The sequence below is a fragment of the Podarcis raffonei genome, chromosome 2 (assembly GCF_027172205.1).
Source record: "Podarcis raffonei isolate rPodRaf1 chromosome 2, rPodRaf1.pri, whole genome shotgun sequence".
Taxonomy (NCBI): domain Eukaryota; kingdom Metazoa; phylum Chordata; class Lepidosauria; order Squamata; family Lacertidae; genus Podarcis; species Podarcis raffonei.
Genome location: NC_070603.1, coordinates 112,834,010 through 112,848,514, shown reverse-complemented (window position 1 = coordinate 112,848,514; position 14,505 = coordinate 112,834,010). Strand labels below are relative to the sequence as shown.

General features: G+C 45.2%; 1 protein-coding gene across 1 annotated transcript in view; it reads right to left on the bottom strand.

Annotated features, from left to right (window-relative positions):
- Nucleotides 1–2,336: 2,336 nt before the first annotated feature.
- The window catches only part of LOC128408760 (uncharacterized), a 28,660-nt gene continuing 16,491 nt past the window's right edge, over nucleotides 2,337–14,505 (bottom strand). Inside the window, exons 8-15 of the mRNA XM_053378780.1 lie at nucleotides 12,441–12,866; nucleotides 9,686–9,781; nucleotides 8,576–8,806; nucleotides 6,556–6,578; nucleotides 5,341–5,456; nucleotides 3,669–3,695; nucleotides 3,494–3,520; nucleotides 2,337–3,009 (exon numbers count right to left, since the gene is read on the bottom strand). Of these exons, the coding sequence (XP_053234755.1) occupies nucleotides 2,480–3,009; nucleotides 3,494–3,520; nucleotides 3,669–3,695; nucleotides 5,341–5,456; nucleotides 6,556–6,578; nucleotides 8,576–8,806; nucleotides 9,686–9,781; nucleotides 12,441–12,866 (1,476 nt within the window). The 3' untranslated portion in view covers nucleotides 2,337–2,479. The remainder of the gene's footprint in view (nucleotides 3,010–3,493; nucleotides 3,521–3,668; nucleotides 3,696–5,340; nucleotides 5,457–6,555; nucleotides 6,579–8,575; nucleotides 8,807–9,685; nucleotides 9,782–12,440; nucleotides 12,867–14,505) is intronic.

Below are 14,505 nucleotides of genomic sequence, written 5' to 3'. Positions count from 1 at the left end.
TGTTGGTGCACAGCAAATTTGTTCACTTCCTCTATACTTGTCAGTCTTTCCCTCTGTAGGATTTTTGTTTTGTGTTTATAATGAGACCCCTTGAAAAAACACGTAAACGTAATAGGCTGTATAATAACAATTGTAAAGTTATTTACTGGAAACTACTTCTCAAAATAACAATTGTAAAGTTATTTACTAGAAACTACTTCTCAAAATGGGACGCGGGTGGCGCTGTGGGTTAAACCACAGAGCCCAGGACTTGCCAATCAGAAGGTCAGCAGTTCGAATCCCTGCGACGGGGTGAGCTCCCGTTGCTTGGTCCCTGCTCCTGCCAACCTAGCAGTTCAAAAGCACATCAAAGTGCAAGTAGATAAATAGGTATCGCTCTGGCGGGAAGGTAAACGGCGTTTCCGTGCGCTGCTCTGGTTCACCAGAAGCGGCTTAGTCATGCTGGCCACATGACCCGGAAGCTGTGTGCCGGCTCCCTCGGCCAATAAAGCGAGATGAGTGCCGCAACCCCAGAGTCGGCCACGACTTGACCTAATGGTCAGGGGTCCCTTTACCTTTACCTTACTTCTCAAAAGTAGATACAGCTTCTCATAATGTCAAAATCAACATTGTGACACAACATATTAAAATATAGCTTATTCAGTTAACCACCAAGTCCAGTATGTACAAAATGCGATTCCTATTTTGTCAGTCCCGTAGTACATTCATTTCCAATTTCTTCATCTTCTCTTGTATTTTTCTGTCTGGCGTATTCCTTAGAAGAGTACCATGAAATAGCCTTTAAGTGTTTAATGAAGATGATAAGGTTGGTAGACATAAGAAACTGGCACTGGTAGATGCTGGCACAGGACTGACAAAATAGGAATCACATTTTGTACACACTGGACTTGGTGGTTAACTGAATAAGCTATATTTTAATATGTTATGTCACGAGGTTGATCTTGACATTATGAGAAGCTGTATCTAATTTGGAGAAGTAGTTTCTAGTAAATAACTTTACAATTGTTGTTATACAGCCTATTACGTTTACGTGTTTTTTTCAAGTGGATTGCGTAATATAGGCATTATGGTGGTTTTGATTTATAATGAGATCCCATGCCATTCGGTTTGAATACACAAACCTGAGATCTCGCCTTCTGAAGCACACAAGCACTGAGAAATAGGACAAGTTTGGATGATTTAAAAAAGATTTATTGTAACATAATTTAACGAGGAAATAAACTGCAAGAGGAAAAATAACAGAAGGCAAACACACACAAAAAACTATTGCGAGTCTAGGTCCAGGTCTTCCTTGCCAGCTTATTCATCACTTCTCCCTCAGTCTACCTCCTGCTGATTCGCTCCCCAGGCTGCCAACTGTCCTTCAGAGATAGCCTTTCATCCTGTCCTTCAATCTCTTTTTCCAAAAAAGAACCGTGAAGTTATCCTGTACCATAAATACACATCTGTCTGGCCTTGCTCTGCTGTCCTTTCAGATATTATCTAAGATATCATCTGAAAGCAGTTTCTGTATGTGAAACCTTCGCCAAGCATTTTGCATGTCCCTCGATAAACTTCTGCTTTTAGCTGTAATATGGTGTGTCTTATGATTACATGTCTTGAACCCTTTTGTCAGCTATTTATGAATATGAATATTGCATAACCCAAAAGCACCCTGCATAAGATGTGACTGTTACCCCAAAATGCTAAATGCACCACTTAACAGTTTGACAATTAAAGTATTGTGTTTTTTAAGATCCACATATTTGGCTGAATTTATATTACTCTGTTCCGTTCCACAGAACGGTTTTACCTGAATTATTTATTTTTTGATAGCTGCAATGGCTTTGCCTTTTATAGCTGTATATTACATTGCCATAACCCAACCTGAGACCCTGTGGTGAAGGACAGGTAAGAAATCTTACACAAGAAAATGGAATAAAAATAATTTAAAGATGGCAGTGTTGCTGTGAAGCTTCCTGTAGTCATCCTTTTTATCTTGCAGTGTCATAAAATTAGAGGAGGGGTGGGAAGAGAGGGAATGAATAGGCACATTACACGTGAGGGATGTTGCTGGAATTATTCCAGGGGGGGCCTAGATATTCACTCCTATACAGGGAAAAAGTGCTGGAAATAAGCAGCAATCAGTGAAAAAAACTCAAAACAGTCAAGGTCAGAAGCTTCCTTTCCCTGCAATGTCTTGAAATAATCATGCCCTCAACCCCAACGCTGCAGGTTGCGTTCTTTTCATGTTGTGAAGGGGCTTCCAGAACGGATTCCCGTTCGCAACCAGAGGTACCACTGCTCTTTCCTATTTTGTTTAGAACGATCATTTCAAAGAATGGTAACGAAAGGGACCATCGAACCCAGACTGCTTTTATTTGCTGCCTTTTCTTGTCTGCAGATGGAAGAATCTTACCATCTAGAACGGAGAAGTTTTGGAGAGGATTTGCTCCTCTCAGGGCGGTGGCCCTGCAGAGTTTGCGTTTCACGGCGGCCTTCAGCATTTCAGGCTGACGTCGCAGCACACCTGTAGAAAGGGCCGGATTTTCTCCCCGAAGAATGATCTCGGAGGGAAAGCGAAGATGAATTCCTCCGTGTCGGCGTCACAAAACTCCACGCAGCCCGCTTCACAATCCAGGGCCACGCGGATCTTCCTGGGCTCTCTCCTCAAGGTCAGGTCAGTTGGCAGAGGAGAAGTAAAAGCCAAGAACTGGCAGGGGGAGGGGGAGTAGCAGGGCGGCTTCCCCATGGCCCAAATCCCCTGGTGGGGGCTGATGTCGACGCCCCCCTTCCTCCTGACCGACTCCGTGGCCACCCCCACGGCCCACGTCGCCTTGCCCCACACCTCCACCTCCCACCAGTGCTTTCCGGAAGTGAATCTGTCGCAGCCCAGCACGTAGGGCATGGTGTCAAATCTCTCGGGGTTGAAAGGCAGGTCCTGCTCCCTCTGCACTCTCCGCACAGCCTTCAGGTCCTGGGACAGAATGAGGAAGGGGTGGGCCGTGTCCGGATCCAGAGTCACGTTTGCTGTGGGAAAAGAGAGGGGCGGAGAATGAAATTGGAGGAGGGATGATGTCGCGAAAGGATCGGGGTAAGGGGCAGGGGCGAGGGCAGGGACCTTCTGCTCTTGTTGCTAGCCACTCTGAGCCTGGTTTTGGCTGGGGAGGGCGGGACATAAATAAAATTTTATTTTCTTATTACAGTGGTACCTCAGGTTACATACGCTTCAGGTTACAGACTCCGCTAACCCAGAAATAGTACCTCGGGTTAAGAACTTTACCTCAGGATGAGAACGGAAATCATGTGGCGGCAGCGGGAGGCCCCATTAGCTAAAGTGGTGCTTCAGGTTAAGAACAGTTTCAGGTTAAGAACAGACCTCCGGAACGAATTAAGTTCTTAACCCGAGGTACCACTGTATTATTATTGCCACCCGATTAAGCAACTGAGCAAGGGGCAGCCGCTAAATCTCCAACTTCCCACCCAGCGCTTCCCATTCCATTGAGTTATTTACCTTTCTGCAAGGTCTGCTTCAAATAATCTGTTATGGGAAGGAAAGGGTGACAAGTTTAAAAGCTGATTCTCGGTCAACACAGAGACACCCCCCCCTCATGAAATGCCCTGTTTGTTGTACATTCATGACGTGCACAACTGGGCACCAACATTTCCTTTTATTCCTAGAAAATTACCTGGTTGCAGAACTTGCTCCAGAGATTCTGTGATGGAGAAGAAAAAGTGGACAAAGTTATTCAGACCATCATACGTTGAGCGGCGGTTTGTTTTGTGAATAATAATCATAATAAGCATTCAGTCTCAGGACCTTTGTGGGCAGGAAACTCCGCATTTCGATCAGCACAAGCCACCACTAGGTGATGGAGCAGTGGCAATGGTTCTTTGGATGCCATTTATTTATTTATTTATTTATTTATTTATTTATTTATTTATTTATTTTTTTATTGATTTTTACATATAATTCCCAAAGACCATATAGCACATTTTCTTATACAATGTTTTAGACTTCCATCAACCACATCTGAAGATTTTTCAGTCTTTATCACTTAATCTACATTTCATTAATTTCCTTATTACTTTTAATAATCCTTAGCTAATCATTCTCTTCATAATCTTCTCTGCAATATTTTGCATAGTCCTCCTTACAAAACGTCTTGCAGTCCTACTAGCGTAATCTGTTTATTACAATTGCTTTTCAAATATTTACTCCAGTCCTCTGAGAATCTCTGATCCCGCAGGTTTCGAATCCTTCCTGTCCTCTTATCCAATTCTTTGGATGCCCTTTCAGACACTTCCAGGGAAGACAGATCCCCATCTAAAAGGATTTGCCTTTCCTTGTGACCTGCCTGGAATGGGAGCTGACAGATAACTGCATCCATGGCTAGAAGCGTTTGCCGCAGACTGCACGGCACGGCTCACTCGCTTTCCCAGCGCCGAGCGTCACTGGTGGTTACTGAAAGGGAAAGGCGTGTGGAGGCCAGCGCGGTGAAGGTGAGGCAGCAGGAGCATCAGATTGGTGCTGCTGCTGTCCCAACTGCACCTTGCTGAGCTCCCATACCCTCTCAGGAACCAGCTCCATCTAGTATGCAGGCTGAGACCCTACCTGCCCACAGACTGTCTCACCAGAGTGGTGTATGCGCTGGTTATCTCCCACTTGGACTTCTGCAATGCACTCTACGTGGGGCTACCTTTGAAGGTGACCCAGAAACTACAACTAATCCAGAATGTGGCAGCTAGACTGGTGACTGGGAGTGGCCACCGAGACCACATAACACCGGTCCTGAAAGACCTACATTGGCTTCCAGTATGTTTCCAAGCACAATCCAAAGTGTTGGTGCTGACCTTTAAAGCCCTAAATGGCCTCGGCCCAGTATACCTGAAGGAGCGTCTCCACCCCCATCGTTCTGCCCAGACATTGAGGTCCAGCTCTGAGGGCCTTCTGGTGGTTCCCTCACTGCGAGAAGTGAGGTTACAGGGAACCAGGCAGAGGGCCTTCTTGGTAGTGGTGCCCGCCCTGTGGAATGCCCTCCCATCTGATGCCAAGGAAATAAACAACTATCTGACTTTTAGAAGACATCTGAAGGCAGCCCTGTTTAGGGAAGTTTTTATTGTTTGATGTTTTATCGCTTTATTATTATTATTATTATTAATTTTTTTATTATTAAAAAGATTCTGTTGGGAGCCACAGAGCGACTGGGGAAACCGAGAGAGATGGGCGGATTATAAATAAATGAATAAATTATTACTATTATTATTATTGCAGCTCTTGGCAGTGGGAAGACAGCTGAACAGTAGTTTGCCTGTCTAACCCTGTGCCAGCTACTGTCCTTTCCCGTCCTCCTTCAGTACCTTTATAGTTCGCCATAGACTTTTCCAAGGCAGCATTTTTCTGCGAGAAAACTCTGAGCTTCTCTTCCAGCCTGGTAGAAAGGACCACTGCATGCCCTCCCAAATTCTTCTCATACCTAGAAGGGAATACAGTCGTGTTTATGGAGCAGTAGTAAAACATACTAGCTCCCCTTTGGGGAATTATAGGGGCAGAACTACCCAAACCCTACAGAAACTTATTCATGTATGCGACTACAGCGGCAAGAATGTTATTTGCCCCAAAATGGAAAGAAGTGCAGGCGAAAGAAGAATGGATACAAAAACTTAGGGAATATGTAGAAATGGTGAAACTTACTGGAAAAATAAGAAATCAAGATAAACTTTTTGATAAAAGAATGGAAATGGTTTATTCAATATTTACAAACCAACTGTAAAAAGATAAGAACATTAGCGGGATTATGGTAATAACCTTCAGGCTTGTAAGTAGGAGAATAAATGATTAAGTTAATTTGGAATATGCAAAAATTAAAATAAATAAATTCAAGGAATGGCAAAAAGAGGGGGGAGTTGAGTTTTGAAATGTTAAAATGATTGTAAAATTATTGAAATGTAAAAAATTGAAAATCATAAATAACTTTTTTTAAAAAGTAAGAAAACATATTTTTTCTGTAAGCATCGAAGTGCTTCTAGATGACCAATTTTCTTAGCATTCATCCTGACCAGTTTGCACAAACCTTGCATGGAGGTGATGCACAGTCCACTGTCTAGGGAGCATTCATTCTGATTTGTTTGCGTGGAGGTTATTATTCCACATTTCCCAGTGCATTTCTCCATCACTTTCCTTCCTGCAAAAAGGCTGATTTTTTTTTAAGGGAGTTTGATGCACCAGAATGCTTTAATCCAACTTAATTATACAAACCTGTCTCAATGAAATTTCATTGCTGCTGTTTTTTGGGGGGATCAGGAAGGCCAAACGGAAGAGAGATGAGGAGCTCCGGTGCAGATACAAAGCAAGGACTCATCACTCAGTGGTACAGTACATGCTTCACGTTCAAAATAGTCTCATGTAGCAGAGGCTGGGGAAGACCTTGATATAAGCAGCTGGGAGAACCGCTTTCAGCTGGAGTCCACAGCACTTAGGGGACCCCACCTTATGTCCCTAAATCCCTTGCGGTCTCTTCCAACCCTACAATTCTATGTTTCTATGAAATGGGATGGGGAGAAAGAGCCACGTACCTGCTTAAGGAACTTCTGGTGTCCTGAAAGATAAAGAGAGACAGAAATGGGTGCCAGAAGCACAGGCAGATCACACACAGGGCTACTACTTGTTCAAATGGGGATTCCTCTGCCCCCTTCCTTGTCTGTGGAAAACAAATTGCCATTACCTCTCTCGCCCTGACCTAGCCACTGTGATCCACGCGATGGTCGCCTCCAGACTTGATTATTGTAACTTGCTCTACGTGGGGCTGCCCTTGAGACTGACCCAGAAACTCCAGCGGGTGCAGAATGCCACGGCGAGACTCCTTATGGGGTCCTCACTGCGGGATCACATTCACCCAGTGCTATACCAAGCTGCACTGGCTCCCGGTGGAGTAGAGGATCAGGTTTAAGGTGCTGGTTTTAACCTTTAAAGCCCTATACGGCCTAGGACCCTTGTACCTACGGGACTGCCTCTCCTGGTATGCCCCACAGAGGAACTTACGGTCTTCAAATAAAAACATCTTGGAGATCCCGGGCCACAGAGAGGTTAAGCTGGCCTCAACCAGAGCCAGGGCTTTTTTGGTCGTGGCCCCAATCTGGTGGAACGCTCTTGTCACAAGAGACCAGGGCCCTGCGGGACTTGACATCTTTCCGCAGGGCCTGCAAGACAGAGCTGTTCCACCAGGCCTTTGGCCAGGGCACAGTCTGACCCCCTCCTTTGGTAATTCTCACTGAACTCTAACGCAATGGTAGCCATTAATTTGATTTTGAATTTATTTTAAAATGAATTGATTTTAGAATGCTGTTACTTTTATTGTTGCTAGCCGCTCTGAGCCCAGCTTCGGCTGGGGAGGGCGGGATATAAATAAAAAATTATTATTATTATTAGTCCTAGGTTCAGGCCTTCTTCCTTTCAAGAGCCCTTGAAGGTGTCTTTGGGGCCCTCCTGACATCTGATTTATGGCACATCCATGTCTGTGTAGGCTCATGGTGCTATCAGAACAGTCAAATACCACCCTGCGTTCTCTAATGTTTGTGGCTGCAAAGTTTTTGGGGTGGTTTCACTGCCTTGTTTCCAATCAGCAGACATGTCACGAAGTGTAAATACACCATTGCTGATAGGTCATGGTATAAGGCCTTTCCTTTTAGCCTTCCACCCCATTAAACTAGAGAAGAAGAAAAGGGAAACTCCCGCTGGGCACAGAGCGAACAGGTGGGAATAGCCAGGCCTCTATGTAAGGATTGTCCATGAAGAAAGGGAAGATTTGGCCATCCTTGGGCTCTTCAGCCCTGCTGGCTGGGGCCAGAGAAGGAACACCACCATCCTTGGTTTCTTTTTTTTTTAATAAATATTTTTTATTAGATTTTCCATTAAAAAAAAACATTTTTACAAAATTATACATCCATTTTTAACTTAAACCCTTTTTCCCAGAACTTCCCTCAGCTTGTCTGATAATTTTCCGTTTATTTTTTATCCTCGTCTCACATTTCCCAATATTATATTGCACTCAAATACTCTTTAATCACATCGTATTTTTTAAACAATATTTCTAACAGTAATTTCTTGAAAGCCAACGAACATTATTTGCTCATCACAGAAATTTTTGATATACTCTGTAAATTTCTTCCAGTCCTCGGAGAATCTCTGGTCACGGTCCTTGGTTTCTGGGGGGTTTCCCTGTTGTTCTTCTGTCTCTCACAGCTACAATAAACCTACCATTAAAATTATGGACTGGTCATTTCTTTGTCAGAGGGCAAACGGGCAAATTTAGCAGGGGATCAAATACTTTCTCCCCACACTGTACCTAGTTCCCTCCCTTCACAGGGAAGCATTGGAGTTATGGACCTCAGACAGTCAAGGCCAGCGACACAGGATCATGGCGCACCCCCCCATGAGGCAAGGCTGCCACCTACCAAAGGACTTTGCTTATTGGTGAAAGTCATCCAGGACGTGGGTGGAAGCAACATGCCCGAAATCAAGGAGACCAGACTTGAGCTGGTGCCTTCTTTCACCCCTTAGGCCTCTTCAGCTCCTCACAGGGTATTGTATACTCACCTGCAACAATTCGCTCGTGGGCTGCAGGTACTTCCATTTCATCTCCGCGATCAGCTCGTTGAGTCGGGAAATCTCCTCGGAGAGTTTGGCAAGGTTTTCCTCCTGCTTCCTCTCCATCGCTTTCTCCAGATCTTCCAGCTGGCCTAGCCAGAGGTGCTGTTTCTCCACAAGGAACTGGAGCATTCGCTCAAAGGAAGACCGGGCTTTCTTCTTCTCCGTTTCAAATAACATCTGGGCGGGGGGGAGAACGCAAAGAAATTGGGCGAGGGGGCAGAGGTGCAATGATGAGGTTCTTTGGCATAGTTGTTCACAAAACTTGCGGGTACACAAAAGGGGCCACTTTCGCCCCTTTGATGCATCACATTCTTCATTAAATTATCTTTCTATTGGTACATAGTTTTATGGTATTACTCCCCCCAAAAATTATATTATGAGGCATCAAACCTCGGAAATACACTTTCCCCAAAAGGTTTCCACAATTTTGGCCACTAGTGTATGTTTTATGCTTCTAAAGTAACAAAGTGGCTTGTGATCTGTAAAAGTTCCTTTTAAAAACATAAATATTGTCTATTTTTTAACCACAATATTAAATTGTGCCTCCATTCCCCAGGCAAGGGGGGAACGCTCCCCCCCGCCATAGCTTCAAAATTCCCAGAAATGTTAAATTTCCAGAAGGCCATGGGGATTCCACCTGACAACACACAGCCCAATAGGTAAAGGTAAAGGGACCCCTGACCATTAGGTCCAGTTGTGGCCGACTCTGGGGTTGCGGCACTCATCTCGCTTTATTGGCCGAGGGAACCGGCGTACAGCTTCCGGGTCATGTGGCCAGCATGACTAAGCCGCTTCTGGGGAAACCAGAGCAGCGCACGGAAACGCCGTTTACCTTCCTGCCGGAGCGGTACCTATTTATCTACTTGCACTCTGACGTGCTTTCGAACTGCTAGGTTGGCAGGAGCTGGGACTGAGCAACAAGAGCTCACCCCGTCGCGGGGATTCGAACCGCCGACCTTGTGATCGGCAAGTCCTAGGCTCTGTGGTATAACCCACAGCGCTACCCGCGTCCCACACACAGCCCAATAACAGGACCCATAATAAACACAAACTTACCAGACACTCCTGCCTCCCCATCTCTTCAGCAAGTTTCAGGTTCACCATCTTTTCTCTCTCCTTTTTCAGATATGTCAGGTGGGACTTGATTTTCCTCTGCAGAATCAGGAAAGCATTTTTTTCTCTGTCAGGAGTTCAATTCATGTCGGATCGCACACACTGACTCACTGGTGGTTTCTTTCTAATGCATCTATTTTTAGTTTCCTTCCATTATGCCATCATCATCACCAAAGTATTTATCCCCTTCTAAACCACTGCCCCGAGGCGACTGACATAGAAGATAATTAAAAACAGAGAGATGCCGAAGCAACAAATATGTGTTAAAGCAAGACTTGTGTGTCTCTACTTGGAAGTAGGCCCCAGTGAGTTCCGTGGAACTTACTCCAAAGTCAGTATGTACAGAACGGCAGATTGAAAGTTACCTCTCAGTTACGCTCTTGACCAAAAATGGTATTTATAAAACTGCAGACAGAAGCCACTGCTTCTGTGGAAGGAGGGGTGGGGAGAAAGCCAGGAAACTAAGAGAGCAGGGTTTGAATCCATGCTGAGCCATGAAGCTTGCTTGGTGACCTTGGGCCAGTCTCCATCTCTTAGACCAGGCATAGGCCCTCCAGATGTTTTGGGACTACAACTCCCATCATCCTGGACCACTGGTCCTGTTAGCTAGGGATTATGGGAGAAGCTAAGTTACAGGGAACCAGGCAGAGGGCCTTCTCGGTACAGTGGTACCTTGGGTTACATACGCTTCGGGTTACAGACTCCGCTAACCCAGAAATATTGTTTCAGGTTAAGAACTTTGCTTCAGGATGAGAACAGAAATGGTGCTCCAGCGGCGCAGCAGCAGGGGGCCCCATTTGCTAAAGTGGTGCTTCAGGTTAAGAACAGTTTCAGGTTAAGAACGGACCTCCGGAACGAATTAAGTACTTAACCTGAGGTACCACTGTAGTGGCACCCTCCCTCCACTGTAGTGGAACGCCCTCCTGCCAGATGTCAAAGAGAACAACAACTACCAGACTTTTAGAAGACATCTGAGGCCAGCCCTGTTTAGGGAAGCTTTTAATGTTTGATGTATTACAGTATTTTAATATTTTTTTGGAAGCCGCCCAGAATGGCTGGGGAATCCCAGCCAGATGGGCGGGGTATAAATAAATTATTATTATTATTATTATTATTATTATTATTATTATTATTATCCCAAAACATCTGGAGGGCCGAGTTTGTCTATGCCTGTCTTAGACTAACCTACCTCACAGGGTTGTTGTGAGAATGAAATTGGAGGGGGGGGGAGAGAGGAGAACCAGGAACACCAACTTGAGCTCCTTTGAAGCAGCTTTAGAAATTCCCCAGGTGCCAGTTGTGTTTTGCAACTCCAATTTTGACCACATGAAGATCTTGGGATGCCTGGTTGTCATCTGACATCTCCCTCTGGGTGGCCTCCCCAGCTTTCTTAAGCAGGTCAGCAGAAGACCAAGGAGTACATGGTTCATTTTACCCCCACGACAAGCCTGTGAGGTAGGTTAAGAGGCAAGTGACTCACCCTGTGAGCTTCATGACTGAATGGGGACTTGAACCCTGATCTCCTAGGTTCCAGTCCAACACACTCTAACCATGACACCACACTGGCTTCCCAGCCTTCTTCTGTTTAGATCAAGTAGGCAAACAATATATGCAGAAAGGGAAGTGTCACTTAGAGAAGGATCTAAAAATATTTCCCTTGAAGCTTGAATGTGTTTTGCTCTGTAAAACTCTGTTGTAAACTGCTTTGAGGTCCGTCCCCCCCTTTGAAATATAAAGTGGCAAAAGATGTGAAGAATAATTCTGCCTGGAAAATAAAGTTGGTATAGAAATCAGTAAGTGGTACGTACAGTGGTACCTCGGGTTAATAACTTAATTCGTTCTGGAGGTCTGTTCTTAACCTGAAACTGTTCTTAACCTGAGGTACCACTTTAGCTAATGAGGCCTCCCGCTGCCGCGGCACAATTTCTATTCTCATCCTGAAGCAAAGTTCTTAACCCGAGGTACTATTTCTGGGTTTAGCGGAGTCTGTAACCTGAAGCGTCTGTAACCTGAAGTGTATGTAACCCGAGGTACAGTGCTCCAGTGGCGCGGCAGCAGCAGGAGGCCCCATTAGCTAAAGTGGTGCTTCAGGTTAAGAACAGTTTCAGGTTAAGTACGGACCTCCAGAACGAATTAAGTACTTAACCCAAGGTACCACTGTATATGAAACAGTAAGAGCTGTTCAACAGTGGTACGGTCTCCCTCAGGAGGTTGTTTATTCTCCTTCCTTGGAAGTTTTTAAGCCGAGTTTGGATGCATTAGCTGAGCAGGGGGTTGGACTAGATCAGGGGTCAGAAACTTTTTCAGCAGGGGGCCGGTCCACTGTCCCTCAGACCTTACGGTGGGCCGGACTATATTTTTTGGGAGGGAAATGAACGAATTCCTATGCCCCACAAATAACCCAGAGATGCATTTTAAATAAAAGGACTCATTCTACTCATGTAAAAACACGCTGATTCCCGGACCATCTGCGGGTCGGATTGAGAAGGCGATTGGGCCGGATCCGGCCCCCGGGCCTTAGTTTGCCTACCTATGGACTAGATGACCCTAGAATAGGAAATCACAGAATTGCAGCGTTGGAGGGGACCCCAAAGGTCATCGAGTCCCACCCCCTGCGATGCAGGAACGCCATGCAGGAGTTGCATTGCAGGAATGCAACAAACAAACAAGCAAATCTCTTTCCCTTGAAGTTTCCAACCTTATACTGCAGGGAAGCCTCTTCTACGGGAGAGGAGTCGTGGGGGGCAGGATCGCACTCCGCCCCGAAGAGCAGGGCTGGGTCGTCCTTGCAGGAGGCCGGGCTGGCTTCTCCCGAGTCCTCTCCCGCGTCCGCCTTGAGCTGCCTGACCAGCTGCACCAGGTTGGCCAGCTGCAAGTTGGGACGGAGGATCCTCTGCTGGGTGGCTTCCCTGCACTGAGGGCAGCAGGGGCCCGCGCCGGATTCTGCCCAGTACTGGACGAGGCAGGCTCGGCAGAAGCTGTGGCCGCAGTCGATGGTCGCCGGGCTCGCGAAGTAATCCAGGCAGATGGAGCAAGTCGCTTCCTCGCGGAGCCCTTGCAAGGGATCTCCGGACGCCATGGCTGCTGCTGCTGCTACTGCTGCCGCCTCCTCCTCCCTTCCACCCTTTGAACAATTTTAGGACTTTGGGAAAAGGGTGTTTCCTTTCCTGGAAATGCCTCCGGGCAGGGGCGGGTCCAGCTGAGCTCAGCTGCAAGAGCTGGCATGTGGGAAGGGATGCATGTGAAAGTTATTAGTCCAGTCCCCAAGTATTTTGCAAGCTAAGAAGTGACTCAGAAACTTGTCGCCGTTTTTTTTTATTAAAAAAATCGTCTTTATTGATTTAAAATACCATCTTACAAATATATTACAAATGATTACAACAGAGCTAAACATGGAAAGAAAAAAGAAAAAAAGATAAAATAAAAACAAAAAGAAACCAAAAAAAATTAACAGTAAGTAAAGAATATCAGTTAGAACATCATATCTTATCCAATAAAATTTTCTGTAAGAAACTTCCAATCATTCTCATTGTACTTTTTCTGTTGTCTTAATTCTATCGCATGGTTTGTTATGTAGCTTTTTCTATATATTTCTCTGAAATATTTATTCCATTTGTTTATCATACACAAGTATCATTCATTTCTGCAAGGATAATGTCATTGCCGCCGATTTAATAATCCGATTTTACGAAAAGGCGCGTCTAGTTGCCCGCTTCCCCTCCCCCACTCGCCTCATCTTAGAAAGTGACCTTCTCCCATGCATGCACATTCCAGTAGATTTCCTGTAGCCTAAGTGCATTGCAGCGGGTTGGGCTAGATGACCCTCAGGTCCCTTCCAGCTCTACAGTTCTATGAGTCTTGGATCCCAAGTGGCAAGTTCCATCTCTGCCTTTGTCTGCCTATGAATCGGACAGCAGCAGCAAGAGTTCTTTTAGCAAAGTATTGGAAGACACAAGAACTACCCACGCTGGAAGAGTGGCAGACGAAGGTGATTGACTATATGGGACTGGCTGAGATGACGGGCAGAATCCGTGACCAAGGGAAAGAGACGGTGGAAGAAGATTGGAAGAAATTTAAACTTTATCTTAAGAACTGTTGTAAAATTATTGAGTGTTAAAATGTCATGGGTGAGGTAAAGCAGATTTGCAGCGATAAATGACTGGGTAAGAGAAAAAGGTTAAAGAAAGTGAATTATAAGTAATTGAGATCAGGGGTTGCTGAAAAAGTTTAAAACAGGGATGCAGAAAAGGGAGGCATGGGGAAGTCGTCAAAATTGGGTATAAGGAAAAAAGGTTATGAAATTATACATGTTTATATGTTTGTTTGTTTTTGTATTGTTATTTGTAATGTGTTATATGTTGGAAAATTAATAAAAATTTTATATATAAAAAAAAATGAATCGGACAGCAGAGCGGCATCATTCACGGCAGCTTCCTTCTCCTTTCCTCTCCTCCATCCAGGCGATTTTGGTCCAGCCATTTCCCTGTGTTAAACCTGAAGTCCCATGCCTTATATAAAAAGGTTTTCATGTGCAGCTTGTGGGGTGGGGGTGGTTTGAATGCCATCTTTGGTGTGTCCCCCCCCCAACAAAGCCTGGGGTTTTTAGGTGTCTTTAAGATTGGGACACAACCTTGATGGCAGAAAGTGAAGAGGAATTAAAGAACCTTTTAATGAGGGTGAAAGAGGAGAGCGCAAAACATGGTCTGAAGCTCAACATCAAAAAAACTAAGATCATGTCCACTGCAAATAGAAGGCGAAGAAAT